General features: G+C 36.4%; 1 protein-coding gene across 4 annotated transcripts in view; it reads left to right on the plus strand.

Annotated features, from left to right (window-relative positions):
- Rock1 (Rho associated coiled-coil containing protein kinase 1) overlaps positions 1-19,929 on the plus strand; it is a 147,462-nt gene that overhangs the window by 115,133 nt on the left and 12,400 nt on the right. For 2 of the 4 annotated variants that reach the window (XM_085676327.2, XM_085676328.2), the window contains exons 27-32: positions 580-739; positions 7,026-7,096; positions 7,297-7,385; positions 9,395-9,473; positions 9,621-9,882; positions 10,447-10,654. In XM_085676327.2, the coding sequence (XP_085532453.1) occupies positions 580-739; positions 7,026-7,096; positions 7,297-7,385; positions 9,395-9,473; positions 9,621-9,882; positions 10,447-10,654 (869 nt within the window). Of the gene's footprint in view, positions 1-579; positions 740-7,025; positions 7,097-7,296; positions 7,386-9,394; positions 9,474-9,620; positions 9,883-10,446; positions 10,660-12,454; positions 13,911-19,929 lie in introns of those variants that run through there. The other 2 variants (XM_048447991.3, XM_085676329.2) reach the window with 2 other exon arrangements.

Raw genomic sequence — 19,929 nt, forward strand, 5'->3', positions numbered from 1 at the left:
ATTAGGGTCGGCATCAATCTGATTACAGGGAAGGGCAGTTGAGGTCCCCTCTCAACAATTACTTAGGGTCCTAGCTGAAAAATTTTCTTAACAAAGTAAGGTGAGGAGCTAGAGAGATGTCTCTGGTTAAGAGTATTTGTTGCGCTTGCAGAAGACATGGGTTTGATTCCCAGCACCCATACAGTAACTCACAATCATCTGTAACCCCAATTTCAGGGAATTCAGCAGGCACACACATGGTACACATGCATGTAGCTAAAACATTCATATACATATTTAAAAGGGGGTGGTTATCTAAAGAACCTAGTTTTTGCAGAGCTTCATCTGTTGTGGTTGTCACAGTACTAATAGCATACTCCTATCTCAGATTCTTGGAGCAGGCAAGAAATCTACTTGAATTAAGAAGTTCTGGGCCTGGCTGACTGTTTCTGAAAGAAAACCCAACCGTAGTATTAAACGTTCATGGTGTACAACATATTTCACACTTGTAATTTAATTACCCATTTACATTCCAGTTATTAATGTTGAAGTTATTTGATTCTGTTTATTTTTATTTTTATTTTTTTTTAAAAAAAATAGCAATTGGTAGAAGAATGTACACACAGAAATGAACTTCAGATGCAGCTGGCTAGCAAAGAGAGTGATATTGAGCAGTTGCGTGCCAAACTTTTGGACCTTTCGGATTCAACTAGTGTTGCTAGTTTTCCTAGTGCTGATGAAACTGATGGAAACCTTCCAGGTAAGAAGAATTCTGTTTGTTCTGTCATCCAGGTTTGCTCAGATATCATGGAAATATTTTTCATTATTTTTTTCATCATTTTGTTGCTGACTCTATAAGAAGGAATTGTTTTTAATAGCCAAGACATGTGATGGTTGTTTACTTAGGTACATTTTGTAAAATTAAGCCAGTCATAAGCAGGTTACTCAAATACGCTAAGAGGCTGCGCCTGAGAATGTTTAAAGAAAATAAAATGTTTTTTTTGTTTTCAAGATCAGGTTTCTTTGTGTAGACCTGGCTGTCCTAGAACTTGCTCTGTAGACCATGCAGGCTTCAAACACAAGAGATCTGCCTGTCTCTGCTCCACCCTGTACCCCACCCTCCAACTCCATCCTGAACTTAAAGATGTACACCACTATATAGGCCTGACTTTAATGTGTTTTTATGAGTGCCCACTGCTTTATGTAATCTGATAAACAGATCCATAGCAGCTGTCTGCAGAAAGCCTATCCTGAGTTTTAGTGAGAAACCTTCAGTAGTGTTTGTCAAGTTGAATGTTTGAAGAAATAGAGAAAAGGTGATACTGTGAGAAGACAAAGGGTGAGGGGAGAAACCAACCAAAAAATGAACAGAAGTAAATGCCTAATATTTCATTTTTTCTCTCTTTCCCTATTTAAAGTAAGTATAAATAAATATAAATAAATGAATATGCATTCTTAGTTGAAGTTCAAATGAAGTGGCTAGGATAAAATATTAAAATGTGTAGTTGCAGAGGTGGCTCAGTAGTTATGAGCATTGTTGTTCTTTCAGAGGACCCAGGTTCAGTTCCCAGCACCTACATGGTGACTCACAACCATCTGTAACTCCAGTTTTAGGGAATCCAATACCCTCCTCTGATTTCCACACAGGTACCAGGCCTGCACATGGTGCACAAACATATATACAGGAAAAAGAAACCCAAACACATAAAAATGAGATGAATCTAACAAACTTTTAAGCATATGTTTACATATACTATATATACTTGCCGTGACAACATTCTTAGTTCAGTGTTTTATGTGTGTTTTTCCTTTAACCAAATAATGAAAAATAGATTTTGTTAGTATATTTTCTGAATAATACATGAGTAAAAAAGTCACTTTATTAAGCCAGACAAGTAATATATTTCAACAAAATACACTGTTGTTTCTATTTTTATAAAGTCAATAGACTACTTTTGAAATTTTCTGTTGTTCAGGAAAGTGGTACTCAAAGGATCGTGTATCTTTGCCATCATGGTTTAGTATATTTGCTTGCCCAAAATCAGGTTTCTGTGAGCATTAATGGAAGGAAGAAATACTTCCCATTCTAAAGGTCAGGGATGCCTTCTGTTTTTCAAGTTTTGCCTTTCATATACAACTCTGCCTCTGGAAATTTGTAGCTGTCCATCATAGGACATAGGAAGATTGCCGTGGGTTAATAAGAACCTCTGCTTCGCCTGTTTAGACATCTGAGATCAGACTTAGTTAAAATATACATACATACATACATACATACATACATACATACATACATACATACACGACTTTTAGAGGCTTTTGACTGTTGTCTTAAAGTTTTTATTGGTGTGGTAAAAATCATGACCAAAAGCAACTTGGGTCTGGAGGGATGACTACGTGGTCACTAGCTCTTGGGTTCCATTCAGAGCACCCACATGGTGGCTCACAAGCATCTGTAACTCTAGTCCATAGAAGCCAACATTGTCTTTTGGCCTCTATGGGCACTTGGCACTTATGTGGTGCATAGATACACATGCAGAGAAACCATGCATAGACATTAAATAAAATTTTTTTTGAAGAGCAACTTGAAGTTCTTGAATTACAGTCCATCTATGAGGGAAGTCAAAGCAGGAACTCAAGCAGGAACCTGGAGGCAGTAACTGAAGCAGAAGCCACAGAGGAACACTGCTTACTGGCTTGCTTCTCATGGCTTGCTCAGCCAGTTTTCTTATACAGTCTAGGAATGCCTGCCTAGAGGGAGTGCTGTCCACAGTGAGCTGGCCATCCCTTATCAGTTATTAATTAAGAAAAGTGTACTATAGACTTGGCTACAGGCAATCTGATAAAGGTATTTTTTTTATTACGGTTCCTCTTCCCAGGTAACTGTAGCTTATATCAAGTTAAAGGGATAGGGGTTAACAAAGACAGTTATACCAGTATTTAGTTTTCAAACTGAAATTATAAACTCATGTTTTTGTTAACCATGGGGTGCTTTTGGACTAAAGGAATTGTATTTAATGTCAATCCAAAATCTCAAGGAGGGCTTTTACTTTATCCTATGTGTTTCTTTTTATTAGCTTTGTAATGTGTTACTGGTTTTGTCTACATTTTCAGAGACTTATGCCTTATTAGTAAACATAATTCGAAGGCAAATTAATAAAAGATAAGTTGGTGCCATGTAGAATAACCAAACACATGAGGTGGTTTGATTGGCAGGCTTCATGTTAGGATTTCTGATTAACCTGGGTGTCATTTGGCAAAGGAATTTAAATGTTTTTACTGGCTCTGTTTTGCATTTTTGTTTGTTTGTTGTTCTTTAAAATATTTTTTTCAGATAGTTTGTTTCTGTGGCTATCAAATGTCAAAGTACTCTTGACTGTTCTTCATCACTGTGCTGTCAGTGTTAGAACAAGCTGAACCCTGACTTCCCTATTGGATGTAGAAATTAAAGGCTAATATTTCAAAATTACTTTTTCTTTAGGCTGGAAAATGGCTTAGTAGTTAAGAGAACTTGCTGCTCTCTAGGAGGACTGGATTTAGTTCCCAGCATTTTTACGGTGGCTCACAGATAACAGTTCCAGGGGACCTGAGGCCCTTTTCTAGTCTCCTGGCACTGCACATGTATAGTGAATTTACATATAAACAGGAAAACTCATGCATAAAAAAGTAAATTACTTTTCCTCCTGCATTAGATATTTTTATTCTCAGTTAAGAATTCTTATTAAATTAACCACGCAGTAGATGCATGCTTAAAAATAGTTTTGACAAATAAGAGGTAAGGTTTTACAAAGTATTTTATCCTTAATGTAAGTTGCATATCATCCACTTGTCTAGAATAGATCTTGAAGAGGACTAAAATTTTAATTTTACTTCAGTTTAGTAGTGGAGACTGGAAAGATGGCTCAGCAGTTAAAAACACTGGCTGCTTTTCCAGAGATCCTGAGTTAAATTCCCAGCAACCACATGGTGACTCACAACCTTCTGTAATTGTAATCCTATGAAATCTCATGCCTTCTGATGTGCAGGTGTACATGCAGACAAAACGCCCATATACATAAATAAATCTTTTTTAAAATTAGTAAATGAGTTTGCATATTAAAAAGGACTTTGAATAGATTGTTAAGTACAAACTATATTTTTCAGTGATTTGACTTTATAAATGGTTCTATAAATAAAGTAACTATCTTTCATTCTTTTCCTGAAATATTATTTAATATAGAAACTATAACATATCTCAGCTGTCCCGTCTTTGGCCTCTATAACACTTTTCCATGGGTACTTTGTCATCAATTAGACCTAACTTCTGAATTCTAAAGTATGGAGCCTAGAACTAAAACACTGCACAGTAGTTCTACCTCTATTAAATTGTATATAATGTATTAAAGTAAACTTAAAAGATTGGCCTTGATATTTAAATTGCCTGTGCTAGCTATTAATTTACATCCAATTGGGCTCAGTCTGTTATTTGGGTTAGAGTCAGTTGTTGATGTTGCAGTACTACAGACCTTTTTTTAGTTAAAATTGCTGTATAAATACATTGTATAAAATCCAAGTTAGTTATGTTCTTTTGTGGCAAATTGTTGATGAAAATCTAGTGTAAGTTCTGAGTTTCTCTCTAAAGAACCTAACTTCTGTGTATGATGTGAAAGATGAATTTATAGCACTTGACTAGCATGTTGCCATCAGTCACAGTTGTAGTTTTCAGGAGCTCTGCATTTACAGCTAGTTAGATACGTTAATAAGGAGAGGAAATAGAGAAGTTAGTGTTGTTTCTCTGTTGAGCTTAACTTCTAGTTCAAACCATCTCTTTGGTGTGTGTGTATGTGTGTGTTTGCACACGCACACACGTTCATGTTTAAATCTGTAATCCTGATCTTAACCCAAATGTAGAGAAGTCCCTGAAGTAGGTAGGAAAGGGTATTTTAGACTCTCTACTGTTTTGTATAAAGGTAAAGATTCAAATGCTTTTATTTTAGTAAGGAATTACTAGTATTAGACACTTTAAACCATACTTGAAAATAAGAGCTTCCATTTTTGCCGTATTAGTGGAAAGTTTTCCTAGTAGTATTTCTCTTTTCCTAAGTTAAAAGATTTATGAATGATCAATACATGATGAATAACCTTTTCCCCAAGTTATTGATTATGAAACTGCCTGTTTGGTTTTTAAATTGTAACCATTATTTAGAGTTATTTCACTAGTTTAGAAAAGAGGCAGAATAGCAAAATAATAAATTCATTTTCAACTATATGTTTTCTGTGTATCAGAAGCCATAGGCTTTATGAAGCAAGCATGAATGTGTAGCCCCTGCTCTCTCAAAATTTGAAAGAACTATTTAAGAGAAACATACTTGACAAAATAAATAATAGTAATAGTAGTAAAAAAAAGGCCAAGTAGAAATAGAAAAAAAACTTGAATTTAACTTACTGCAATTTCATTTAGTGAACCACAGTTTTCACGAGGGTGACTTAACACAAATAAAACCTTGGAGATGTTAAGCAAAAGGAATATTATACTCAGTAACATAATGCTGTGAGGATAGACATTGTATTTTAGATATATAACCTCAGAAGTTAGGACACATTGGGTCTGAGCCCTGGAGTTTTTACAGGTACAGATAGAGGAGGCTTTGGAAAGCCTAAGCCTTGGTGCCATAGTTTTTTTTAAGTGGAGGATGACAATAGAACTATATGTACACATATGACATCCTATATTCTAGGGCTATACAAATCTTAAATATGAGCTCTCACTTGTAACGCATTTGGCAATCAAATGCTCACTAATAACACTGTTGTTATTACTATAAGACTGAGCTTTCAGTTTTATGTGAAGAAAAAAATAAATGTTCGTACTAGGATTGTAATTTCAGCCATAATCACATTTAGAGCAGTTTACCTTTCTGTTTTATGTTTTAGATACAATATTAATATAGGAAGAACTTCAGTTTTCTTATTTTCAACCTGATATAACCATCTCTAAAGGAATCATCTTTATTCCCCATACACTTCTAATAAACTTTAGATATATTTAATCAGATGTGCTGCTGCACACCCTGTTTCTCAGCACTCAGGAGCCTGAGCAGGATGATCTCAAAATCAAGACTAATTTGGACTACATAATAAGTTCAAGTAAGCTGTATAGTGAGATTATCTCAAAAAGTTAGAAGCTGGTGGTGTAACTCTGGTAGAGTACTTGCCTAGCATGCCCACTGCCCTGAGTTTGATACATAACACTACAAAAGGAATAAACATGATAGCAGCAACAGTTGCCATACAAGACTTTGATCATAAATACTTAGCAGTTTATGGTATAAATAATAGCAGTTGGCCTACCAGTTTCTGTGCTCTTTTTCTGTTTATTGAGTTGAATAAGCATAAAAGACATAATAACTTGATTAGTTTGAGATGGTTTGTAATTAGACTTAACCTATTAAGTGCCTCCCAACCAAATTTGAACAATTTTAATGAACTTTTGAGTGTTTTATTCAAACGTCTTTTAGGATATTTTACTGAGAAAACAAATAAAGTGCTTTTCTCTTATTCTTTGTATCTAGTTGGTTCTGCCTGCATTCCTTATTTATTTATCTTCTACTCTTGTCTTCTGTGAGTAATAGGACACCTCAGTACTTTTGCCTGCTCTTGTATAAATCATGGCTCGGAATAGTTCAACTTGCTGCTTTTCTTTTCTTTTCTTTTTTCTTTTGCTGAATATTTTTATGAATGTTGTGTAATGTTTAAAATATTGTATATCATATCCATTTAAGCTGCAATCCATTCCAGTATGCCTGGCTCCTAAAGACATTGTTACTTCATACCTTTCCAACTGAGTACTAAATGTTAACTTTATGGGGAAAGTGGCTTGGGTTTTATTTCTGCAGTCTTTGTCTGGCCATTAAAGTTCATTTGTGTGATTGAAGCATGAAAGAACAAATTATATAGCATTTATTCATTTAGCTATTTTCTATGCCTGTTGCTGCATGCTGTCGGATGTGTAGTTTTTCTTTTGGTTTTGTAATTTAAGATTGACTAGTATACCTTTTTTTTTTTCCTAGAGTCAAGAATTGAAGGTTGGCTTTCTGTACCAAATAGAGGAAATATCAAAAGATATGGCTGGAAGAAACAGGTACTATATACCTAAATTCTTCTCATTGATACTTTGTTCCATGTTTTACTATAAAGTATAGAGCTTATATTAACTGCTCTATTACTAACCTTGGTTTTAAATTAATTCAGTATAATGTAGACATAAATGGGAAATATACTAGTCATTTTAAATGAAGTTAAGTTGCTCTTTTCATTTTTCTTCACTTTTTGTCATTTCAGTATGTTGTGGTAAGCAGCAAAAAAATACTGTTCTATAATGATGAACAAGATAAGGAACAATCCAGTCCATCGATGGTGTTGGACATAGAGTAAGTTGTCTTTGGGTTTTTTTTTGTTTTTTAGGGGTTTTCTTGTTGACAAATTTTTACAGTCACTTGACTATTTACTTTTGAGTTATTTTTAGAATGACTTGACCTTTTGTGTTATTTAAACAGTTTTACCTATTTTTCCAAACAAGATGACCCAATGGGTAAAATTTGCATTTGCTGTACAACCCTATGTATAGGAATACAACCCTATGCATAAGAATGCAGTAGGACAATCTTCTAAGCCCAGCATACCACTTTAAGGAGTTGGGAGGCAGATAGGAGAATCTCCAATATGCAGGCTAGCATGACTTAAACAGTGGGAAAGAAACCCTGTTTCAAAGAAGGTAGGACAATGAGGACCAACACTCTGTAGTTGTCCTCTGACTTCACACATGCACCGTGGTTTATATGGACCCACATTGACACAAACAGGCACATGTACAAATTAAACAAAGTCTAACCTTAGCAGAATGTGAGAAGGAAAGTCTCGTATACAAGATTTATGTGCTTTGAAAAGCAAATTTTTATCTAAAGTATTTAGTGATTTTTGAGGGTTATGAACATCTCAAAAAATAAAATTGGGGGCTCTAGAAGTGCCTCGGAGATTGAGTACTTGCTACTCTTGTAGAAGACCCAGGTTTGTTTTCCAGCACGCACATGGACAGCACAACTATAGCTACAGTTATAGAAGCCTCTTCTGACTTTCATAAACACCAGGCACACACATAGTGCACATATAGGTAAGTCACTTCATCACAGAAAATTAAATTTTTATTAGTGTAAGATTGTTTAATCAGCATACTGGTACCATCAGTGGTTTATGTTAAATAGTATAAACAAAAGCTGTTCTTTTTTTAGTAATATACTAAAGACTTAATAAGCTTAGGATTTTTTTCTTTGTTCATTCTTGTACATTATCCATGTTATCATAGAGGTGTATATATATAATGTATGTAAAGATAAGTAGGTTCTACATATAGGAAACTTAGAGACAACTAGTTGAAAATTTTTAAGTGAACAATATAAATTCAAAATGAAGTTTGGTAAGTGCTATTCAAGAGATAACATAAAGTTAAATGAAGGATCATCAGAATAGCTCAGTGAATAAAAGTGCTTGCTGCCAAGTCTGATGACCTAAGTTTGACCCCCGGAATCCACAAAGTGGAAGAAGAGAATAAACTCCAGAAAGTTGTTCTCTAACTTCTAACATAGCATATGCATCATTCCACAAAATGCACAATACAAAAGATACTTTTATGTTAAGTTTTTTGAGATGGCACTGGTTAGAATTTAAAAGTTCAGAGAGCTTTGGTAATATTTCAAACTGTTTAAAGCATTAGTTATGAATAATACGAGTGAGTTTAGTTTCATAAAACAAATGGCCATCTTTTTCAAGTGCATATACAATCTTGCATTTCTACCAGCAGTTTGTGCGTGATCCAGCTTCTATACATTTTCATCAACATTTGGTGCTAATAGCTTTATGCTTAAAGGTTTATTGGGTGGGGGGGATTCTTTTTGTTTTGTTTTGTTTTTGAGACAGGGTTTCTCTTTGGTGCCCTAGCTGTCTTGGAACTAGCTCTATAGACCAGACTGGCCTCGATCCTCCTGCCTCTGCCTACAGAGTGCTGCGGTTAAAGATGTGTGCCACCACCTCCCAGCCTATTTTTACTATTTTTAATTGTATGTATGTGATTGGTGTGCGCATGAGTGTAGTTGCCTTTGAAGGCTCTTGAATTGGAGTTAGTGGCAATTGTGAATCCCAGATGTGAGTGCTAGGAACCAAACTCTGGTTCTCTGGAAGAACAGTATACAAGCCATCTCTCCAGTCCCTGTTGTTTCTTTTAAAATTTTGAAAGCTATATTGTGACACCGTGTGTGTGTATTCCAAATGGTTATTGATGTTGAACATCTTTTTGTTTGCTTCTTTGCTACTTACATGTTCTCTTCAGTGAAATGTGTGCCTTTTGTTACCAATGAGATTCTTATATCAATTATCTCTGTTTTAGTAAATTGTTTCATGTCCGACCTGTAACTCAAGGAGATGTATACAGAGCTGAAACTGAAGAAATTCCTAAAATATTCCAGGTACACATGTTACATTATAATTTTAAAGGCTCTTTTACCTAAGTAATTGATATGTTGTGAAATAGATATCAGTGTTTCTGTGCATTTCGAATTTTTATTTACAGATTATTATTTTTTTCAATCTTTCTCTATCATTCCCAAATGTAGATACTATATGCAAATGAAGGTGAATGTAGGAAAGATATAGAAATGGAACCTGTTCAACAAGGTGAAAAAACTAACTTCCAGAATCACAAAGGCCATGAATTCATTCCTACACTCTACCACTTCCCTGCCAACTGTGAGGCCTGTGCCAAACCTCTATGGCATGTCTTTAAGCCACCTCCTGCCCTAGAGTGCCGAAGATGCCATGTTAAGTGCCACAGGGATCACCTAGACAAGAAAGAGGACTTGATTTCCCCATGCAAAGGTGAGATACGGTGTGTGAGATGACTCAGTGGTGCAAATTCTGTAGGTGGGCCCAAAGGTGTAGTGTTTTGGCTCCTGAGAAACCATGCAGCAGCCTTTTATCATGGAAAGTGGTTCAGCTTTTAGTGGGTATTGAAAGTAAGTCATCCCTTTCCAGTAGGCATACCACTAAAAGCTTTAAGTTGAAAGAAAAGCTTTGGGTGAGTCCCACTACTTACCTTAGAGTTTCCATCTTTCTTTACTTTCCCACAGACCAGGACAGTCTGCACTAAGGAGGCATAGTTTCTACAGATACATTTGCTGTATGCAAAATAAGCATATTTTACTGTTAAAGTTTTTGTAGTTCTCATTTTTCTTGTGTTTATGACTATTGATTTTGATCTTTTTGGTTTTTAGAAAAAAATTTCAGTCTTAGCCAAATTGAAGCAAAGATATTGTCCAAAGATAATTAACTATAATATCTTAAAAATTAGGGACATGAAAACTTGATAATTTAATAGTTTTTAAAAATATTGTATTATTGTTTTACGAAAGTTTTGTGGGGCTTGTTTGTTTTTTAATGCAGTAAGTTATGATGTAACATCAGCAAGAGATATGCTGCTGTTAGCATGTTCTCAGGATGAACAAAAAAAGTGGGTAACTCATCTAGTAAAGAAGATTCCGAAAAACCCACCTTCTGGCTTTGTTCGTGCCTCTCCTCGAACGCTGTCAACAAGATCTACTGCAAATCAGTCTTTCCGGAAAGTGGTCAAAAATACATCTGGAAAAACTAGGTAAAGACTAAAATATTAACCTTTTTAGTAATATAAAAATTATTGGAAACTATTAAAATTAGAAACCTCAGGGCTGGAGGGATGGCTCAGCAGTTAAAAGCACTGGCTGGCTGCTCTTCTAGAGGTCCTGAGCACAACCATCTATTACTGTTGTCCCGTGGGATCCAGTGTCCTCTTCTGGTGTGCAAATGTACATGCAGACAGAATTAGAAACCTAGCCAAGCATGATGACCGCACATTTAGGCCAGCACTCAGAGGCAGAGGCACACTTGCACCTCTATGTGAGTTTGAGGCTGCCAGTCTGGTCTACAGAGCGAGTTCTAGGACAGCCAGGGATAAATGAAGAGTCTCTGTCTCAACAAATAAATACTACTATTGCTGCTGCTAATACTAATTAAAAATCTTTTGCTGGCTTTGGCAGCACACATACTAAAATCAGAAACTGAATTGCTTGCACCACAGAAGACATCATTTATATATAGGTAGGTTTTAATATATAACTTGCAGGGTTTAATTATTATTAATCAGTTAAATTATTTTAGCTGATTGCTATTAGGAATTAGTGCATAGGATACTTTCATACCAAGTTTCTGTCATATATTAGGATGTATGTGACATATAGTTTAGCCCTTGTTTTAACTCACCAGGATTACATTTTTTAATATTTATTCATTTATTATGAATACAATATCTGCCTACATGTCTGCCTGCAGGCCAGAGAGGGCACCAGACCTTATTACAGATGGTTGTGAGCCACCATGTGGTTGCTGGGAATTGAACTCAGGACCTTTGAAAGAGCAGGCACTCTTAACCACTGAGCCATCTCTCCAGCCCCCCCCCCACCCCAGGATTACATTTTTAGATGCAAATAGGTCATTGTAAAATGTTCCTCATCTTTTACATTGTGTTGGAATTGGGTTCTTTTTAAAATCAACATTATTTGTTAGTACTAGTAAATATTATATTACAAATAAACTTCTTGGTTAAATTCCTCTTTTTAAGTCTTTGATGGGATTTTCTTCAAAAATATTTTATATGCAGTGACAGTTACAGGACCTGACTTAACTCTCCCCCGACCCTTGGTTTTTCAAGACAGGATTTCTCTTTGTAGCCCAGGTCATCCTGGAACTTGCTCTCAGACTCGCCTGCCTTTGCCTCCTGGGTATTGAGGGCTAGACTACCATGCTCAGCTTGAAGTTGCCTTTAACTCCTTACTTTCTTCACTTTCTGCTGTTTGTAACCAAATCTTGTTCCTTGACATGATGTGTACCTTTTTCTTTTTCCATATTCACAAGCCTCCAAACTATCACAGTATATATCACAACATTCAGCTGTACTCTGTGGAATGCTATTTCAGCCACCTGGGTGTAGGGTATAAACTAAGACTGGAATGATTTAAAATAAGTGTTTTAGTAAGAAAATGTTTTAGCTGCCAGGCCATTCTGGTACACATCTTTTATACGAACCTTTCAGAGGCAAGGACTGGGCAGTCAGGGCAGCACAGAGAAACCTGCCTCAAAAAAAAGAAAAGGAAATAACCAACAAAGAAAATGTTTTAGAAAAAGAATAGAAACACAAAAGGAAATCGTATTATGGTATTGTTTTTCTTTCCTCTGTTTTCTCTAAACTTTGTCATTACTTATTCTTAGGAGTTGGGGTACTGCTCTTAAAATTTCTGCGTGCTAACCAAATAGTCTACCACTGGGCCACACTGCCACCCTTTCCGCCACTTGTTGTTTCTTATATTTTCAAACCAAGCGTCTTTCTCAAATTACAAGATTTTTTTTTTCTCTCCAACAGTTAACCATGTGACCTACTGCTGTGTTGAAATCATGTGGAATGCTACCTGCTAAACCAGGCTGTTTAACCATGCTGAGCAGACAGGCTATTTCTTTGACACAAATGCCACTGGCTTTTCAGGGTTAGGATTGCTCTTATTCTGTCCTTGCTTTGGCACAAAAAGCACACTGAGGATTTGGTTTTTTGTTTTATTTTTTTCCTTGCAGGTTTACATACAGGTAGTTTAGCTTAATTATTACTATGTAATGCAAGTACAGTTGGGGAAAGCTTAGCTAGATATATTTTTAAGGTGCTGCCTTTTTGAATTTTTAAGAAAATGCCTGTCGGTCATGATAGAACAGTTTTCCCTGTGAGCAGGAAGAAGGAACTTTCACTTTCGGTGGAATGGCCGTCACTGTTAAGATCAGCTTGTGGAAGGAGTAAAGAAAATATCTCAAAATGAGACGTTTTTTGTTTTTTTAAATGACTTAAGTTTTTGTGCTCTTGCAAGACTATACAGAACTATTTTAAGAACACAGTGATGTCACTTGAAACTCGGTGACCTCACTGTAGAATTAAAAGCCTTACTGTTGATTACCCACAGTGGGTTTTATGGAGAAATTAAATATCTTACCTTATGCTTTACAAAATACTGTATATGTTTCAGCAAGTTTGTAGATTAGAGACTGGGAGAAGACAAAAGAATTACATTTAATCTATGCATTTTTGCCAAGCCATATTGAGTTATTTTACTACTAGAGACATTAAGAACTAACTGTACAAGAGATCCAAGTTTAAAAGCTTTTTGTGAGATACATCATTTCTGTAATTATATAATGTATTTCTTTGTGGTTTTAAGTGAAAAGACATTAAGTTAACAAAAATGTATGCACTGTTTAAAATGTAAATTATTCTTAGAACACTTTCAGTGGGAGTTGCATTACCCTATTAGTGCCTTAATTTGAGAATTTTTTTTACTGCCCTACGTACAGACTTTTCAGGAAACATATTTTACAAAAAAATTATGTGTGTCAGTGGGTTTTTTCATTGGTAATTGGTTTAATTTAAAATATATAGAGGTTTGTTGGACTTTTATAAATTGAGTACAGTCTTTGCACCAAACTACTTGCTACAATAATGAAAGACTATAAAACTATCTGCAAAAAATATAAAAGTTGCACCAGTAGTAAAGAATTATGAAATATATCCATGTTTTCCAGTTAGCATAGGAATTACCATATGAATACTGTTCAGCTCTTCTCTGATAACAAGAGTTGATTTGTATGGGCAGTGTGATTTATTGTTATTATTTTTTAACCAAATACCTCCTCAGTAATTTATAATTGCTTTGCAGTAATGTGTATCAAATAAGCACTGGAAAACCAATCTTCTCTAGGGGATCTGCATGTTTCAAGTGGTATTGAAAGCCGCACTGATGGATATGTAATAATAAACATATCTGTTATTAATATGCTAATGACTCTGTGCTCATTTAATGAGAAATTAGATAATTTATGAATGGATACTTTTAATATTGACTACTATGGTATTTTCTCATGGTTGGAATAAATAGATGGCATGCTAAAAATTATTCCATGATTGTATACAAATGTTTGCTAAATTTTGTGAATAGATTAAAATTATTTTTTAAACATAAAACTTGACTTGGGCTCTAAAACAAGAGATGCTATTGTTCAAGTGAAAAGATGGCCAGTGTTTGTTGGAAAACAATTCTCCATTATTCTGCACATGTTGTGAATAGAGGCTGTTGTAACTTGTGTTTGGACCATCACAAATACCATACAACAACCAGAGTATCTGTATAGTCAACAGCCTTAGATGATAGACTGTTTCCCTTCAGAGGTCCCTTTACGGCCAGTATCTCTCCATGGTTAATGTCAGAGGCAGGTTTACTTGAGCTGGAGAGATGGCTCAGAGGTTAAGAGCATTGCCTGCTCTTCCAAAGGTCAATTCCCAGCAATCACATGGTGGCTCACAACCATCTGTAATGAGGTGTGGTGCCCTCTTCTGGCCATCAGGCATACACACAGACAGAATATTGTATACATAATAAATAAATAAATAAATATTTTTAAAAAAAAAAGATTTCAGCTTCCAGGGCTGGAGAGATGGCTCGTTGGTTAAGACCACATTTGCCTTTCCTACAGGACTACTTCAGTTGTCAACAGCTCACAACTTCCTGTAACTCCAACTCCAAAGGTTCTGATACTCTCTTGAAGCACAAACACAAAGGTAGCATACACACACATATAATTCCAAAAGACTGGTTCCTTATGCTTGCAATTTCTCACCTGCTACACAAAACCATCTTGAGTTCAGCACCCACCTGAGCCACATGTACTGCCCACCCCTGGGAACGTGTTCATTTCTTTCTCATCCACATGTCTCATGTTGTCTTCTGAGATATATGAACTGGTCGCTTGCAGATGGGGTGGGGGGGGGTAGAGGTACTTACTGCTCTTTCACTGCCTGATAGTAGACTTACTACATTCTCAGAACCCAGTAAGTAGTATGTCAAGGTTGAGTAGCCATCACAGTTAATAGATTTTTTTTTTAAATGAAACAGTAGTCTGAGCATCACATTGCTGAAAACTGAGTATCTTATAGAACTGCTCTTCTGCATTCCAAGCATATTCCAACAGAGCATGCTGGGGGGCAAAAACTGGTGCTTAGCAGTACTTCGTGTGTGCTGCATCTACAGACCAGTGTGAAGCTTTGTACTTTTTGCTGCTTGGGAATTTCGTATCCATATATGTGAATCCTTGTCAATCTTGTCTCAGGAAACCACTTGGGCTAAACATTTTCTAATCCAGAAACCTAGCTCAAGTTAGTCCGAGAAATAATACAGTTTCTAGACTTCTCTCCACTTTGTTCCTGGAAAACATCAATGGAGTAGAGTTTCAACAGTCCACCTGAGAGAGATGGAGGGCACTTGTAGCAGCCAGAGGTTGGTATTGAGTGTCTTTCTCAATTCCTCCCTACATTATCTCTGTAACATGGTTTCTCACTGGCCTGGAGCTTACCAGTTTGCTAGACTAGCTGGCCATCAAGTCCCAGACAGTACCACTGTGCCTAGTTTTTCTACATGGGTACTGAGGGATTAAACTCAGAACCGCATACTTCCAAATGAAGCACTTTGCCCTTGCCCTATTTCTTTTTGTATACTGCTTTTAAGTTTGGTTTACTCTTTTTTTTCCAAAGGCCTATTTAATGTGCATTATTAGGTTATTTCTATTCTCTGATTTTTTTTTTTTAATGTAAGCAGTCTGAACACGCTTAGTTCCCAGAACTTGTCTCACCCTTGGGAGTGTCTCTAATGGACAGTTCTGTCTTTTCTGGATCCAGTCAGATGATGTCTCAAATGCTGGTCATACTTAGGTGCATTTCTTTAGAGTTCCTATTGGGAATGTTCTCTGTGCAACCCTCTATAATATCCAGCATGTTCCTTGGGATCTGTCTAATAGTTCTCCTGTAGACCCTTTATATTTGCTGAGTTTCTCAAGAGTATCTTGTCTTTTTCTTTCAGGATAGCATAATTGAATTAATGGTACATCCTTTGTGGAGACCCAAAAAATGTGAGACTCTTCCACCTTGTCTGAGGGTTATGGAATTTGAACTTATCTTAGCTCTTTCAAAGTTGTTGACAACAGATATGGCTACAAAACAAGATACCCTGACCCAGGGTATGGTTACTTGGTGTTTTGGACATTAAGATGGCCCATAGTTGTAGATCTGCTTCACCCTGACCAAAGGTCAGAGAATTCAAGCATACTTCTGTTCCTTCTTTTGCAGTAGGTTTCACAGCCTATGATATTTGGTCTAGAGTGTGTTCACTGCCCAGACATCAAATGGTTTTTCTTGGGAATTAATGTCTAGTGTTGGAGGTCCTTCTGTCTGTGTATTGCTTTTATTGGTTAACGAATAAAAGAACTGCTTTGAGCCTGTGGCAGGGAAGAACAGAACTAGGTGGGGAAAGCTAGGCTATATGCTGGAAGAAAGGACGGAGTTAGAAGTCATGGAGCCGCTGGAGACAGACACTGGGAACTTTACCTGGTAAGCCACAACCATGTGGCAATATACAGATTAATGGGAATTGGTTAAATTAATATGAGTTAGCCAATAAGAAGCTAAAGCTAATGGGCCAAGCAGTGATTCAATTAATATGATTTCTGTGTGATTATTTTGGGGCTAAGCAGCCAGGAACCAACAAGCAGCCTTCCTCTTCCTACAAATGTCTTGATGTCTCAAGTATTGGAGCAAATTACTGTTCTGATTGTATCATGTTAAAGCAGTCTTTTGCCTTCACCCTTTTGTATTGGGGTATAAAAGTGTATGGAAAATTAAACACAGGTAGCCTCAGAACTGAAAAAATTCAGCATTCAGTATTTGCTGAGTTGCCCTCGCGTTACTATCCTGTGTGTCTGTGTTCCTTTCTTAACTCTGTTCCTCCTACCTACATTTCACCCCTACCTCACACCCCTGCCCCAGAACATAGGAACCTGCTGTGGCTAAGATCGCAGCAGAGGTCACCCCAAAAAGGTAACTCATGACAATCCTTAAAATAGAACACTCTTCAGCACTGAAAAGAAATGAGCCATTGAGCTATGAAAAATATAAAGAAACTTACATGCATATTGCTAAGTGAAGCCTACTTTAAAAGACAACATACTGTAAGATTCCAAGACGAAAGAGGGATGGAAACTTTGAATAGTGAGGATTTTCACGGCAGTAAAATTTCCTGCATGTTATGATGATGGTATAGAAAAAATCAGTGTATGTCATAGTGTCCCAACTTAAGCCATGAGTGCTAATGCTCTGTCACTTTTTACTCATTAACCAGTGCACTACTCTCTTGGGTATTGATGGTATGGGAGCCTAGAAGTTGTCTATATGGAAATTCTTATACTTAACACAGCTTTTTAGTAACTCCAAACTTTTTTAAAAAAAATATTCTTATGAAGCTGGAGAGATGGCTTAGTGGGTAAGTGAAGAAGGATGCTTAAAAGAAATCCCACACTAGCTCAGAATTGAGAATAATAGTCGATTATTTATTTAGGAGTAGACTCACAAATCGGAATCCTCTGTGGAAAGGAGAACAGAAACTGAATCCCACAGCTGGAAAAGAGACCGGACACATGCTTTACATCGGCATAAATAATATAAGAGGCCATGCCCTAGTGGGTGGTTACCTTAAAGGTTATTGGCTATTTTCTACAGCAGGTAAGAGTGCTTGCTTCTCTTGAAGAGGACCCGAGTAACTTTCCAGCACCATGCCAAGAGATGTACAAGTCTTGATGCCTTCTTTTGGCCTCTGAAGGGACACACACACATATACATGGCATCACTCACAAAAGTGCACAAGTATGCACATGACAAAAAGAATTAGACAAAAAATCTTTGGCAAGGACTGGCAGTACACACCTTTAATCTTAGCACTCCAGAAGTAGAGGCAGGTAGATCACTGAGTTCAAGGCCAACTTGGTCTTCATAGTGAGTTCCAGGCTACCCATAGCTGCACAGTGAAACCCTATTTAAAATAAATAAATACAAATCTTTTTTATATTAAAAAAGATTGGTACTAAAAACTAGTGAAGGCTGAATACCTCCTAAACACCTATAACACACAAAAGGACATCACATAAATTTATGTGTAGTGAGTGGCTGCGGGAAGGCCTGCTTTTCATCCCTCACGGCTCCCACACGGCTAGCTTAGCCCCGAAAATAACAACACACAAATTGTATTTATTAAAATACTGCCTGGCCAATTATCTCTAGAGAGTTAGTTACTGACTAACTCTCACATCTTGATTAACCCATTTTTAATAATCTTTGTAGCACCACGAGGTGGTGGCTTAAAAAACAGGGTAACTATGGACCAGAAATGAAGCAACATGTCAAAATGGTAAGGGGAACTATTTTGTATACAGACTTACTGGGCTGTAAGTCTGGAAGCAGGCATTGAAAACCAAGATACTAGATTTTGCAGATTAACAAACTAAAATACTTGAAAGATTCAAGAGTAGATTTTGAAGCTATAGGCAAATGAAGAATTGCAGCACTCACAAAACAGGCAGGGGAAAATGGATTAAAATAAGCAAAACAAATTGTGGTTTGAATGATAATGGCCCCCATAGGATCATAGGAGGTGACACTATTAGGAGGTATGGCCTTGTTTGATGAAGTATATCACTGGATACGGGTTTTGAGGTTTCAAATTCTTGTCAGTTCTAGTATTACTCTTCCTGCTGCCTAGCCATAGGAATGTAGTGCCACATGTAGATAATAGACTAAACCTCTGAACCTACAAACCAGCCACAATTAAATGTTTTCCTTTATAAGAATCGCCATGGCTCAGGATATCAGATTAACTCAAAAAAATCAGTAGCTTTCCTATATGCAGATAATAAAGGGGCTGAGAAAGAAATCAGAGAAACATCACTCTTGACAATAGTCACAAAATAAAATATCAGGGTAACTCTAACAAAACTTTAAAAGTTCTGTATGACAAGAACTTTAAGTCTTTGAAGAACAAAATTGAAGAAGATATCAGAAAATGAAAAGATGTCCCATATTCTTGGGTAGGTAGGATTAACATAGAGTAAAAATGGCCGTCTTACCAAAAGTATTCTACAGATTCAATTTAATTCCTATCAAAATCCCAGCACAATTCTTCACGGACCTTGAAGGACAATGCTCAACTTCATATGGAAAAACAAAATCCAGGATAGCCAAAACAATCCTATACAATAAAGGAACTTCCGGAGGCATCACCATTCCTGACTTAAGGCTTCACAATAGAGCTATAGGAAAGAAAACAGCTTGGGATTAGCACAAAAACAGACACAGGAAATCAATGGAATCAAATTGAAAATCCTGATATTAATCTTATAAACACCTGATTTTTGACAAGCTAAAATTATACAATGGAATTAGAAAGCATCTTCAACAAGTGTTGCTGGTATAACTGGATGTTGACATGTAGAAGAATGCAAATATATCTATATTGTCATGCACAAAACTCAAGTCCAAATGGATCAAAGACTTCAACATAAATCCAACCACACTGAACCTCATAGAAGAAAAAGTGGTAAGGAGCCTTGAACTCATTGGCACAGTAGACCACTTCCTAAATATAACTCCAGTAGCACAGACACTATGAACAACAACTAATAAATAGGACCTGAAACTGGGAAGCTTCTGTAAAGCAAAGGACATGGTCAAGACAAAATGGCTGCCTACAGAATGGGGGGGAAATCCTTACCAACCCCACATTTGACAGAGGGCTGATGTCTAAAACATAAAAAGAGCTTAAGAAACTAGATAACAAATTATCAAGAAATCAAGTTTAAAAAACGGAGTACAGGTCTAAACAAAATTTTCAACAAATGAATCTCAAATGGCCCAAAAGGATTGCTCAACATTCTTAGCCATCAAGGAAATGCAAATCAAAAGAACTCTGAGATACCATTTTAGGT

This window comes from Myodes glareolus, chromosome 13 (genome assembly GCF_982192425.1).
Source record: "Myodes glareolus chromosome 13, mMyoGla1.1, whole genome shotgun sequence".
NCBI classification, from domain to species: domain Eukaryota; kingdom Metazoa; phylum Chordata; class Mammalia; order Rodentia; family Cricetidae; genus Myodes; species Myodes glareolus.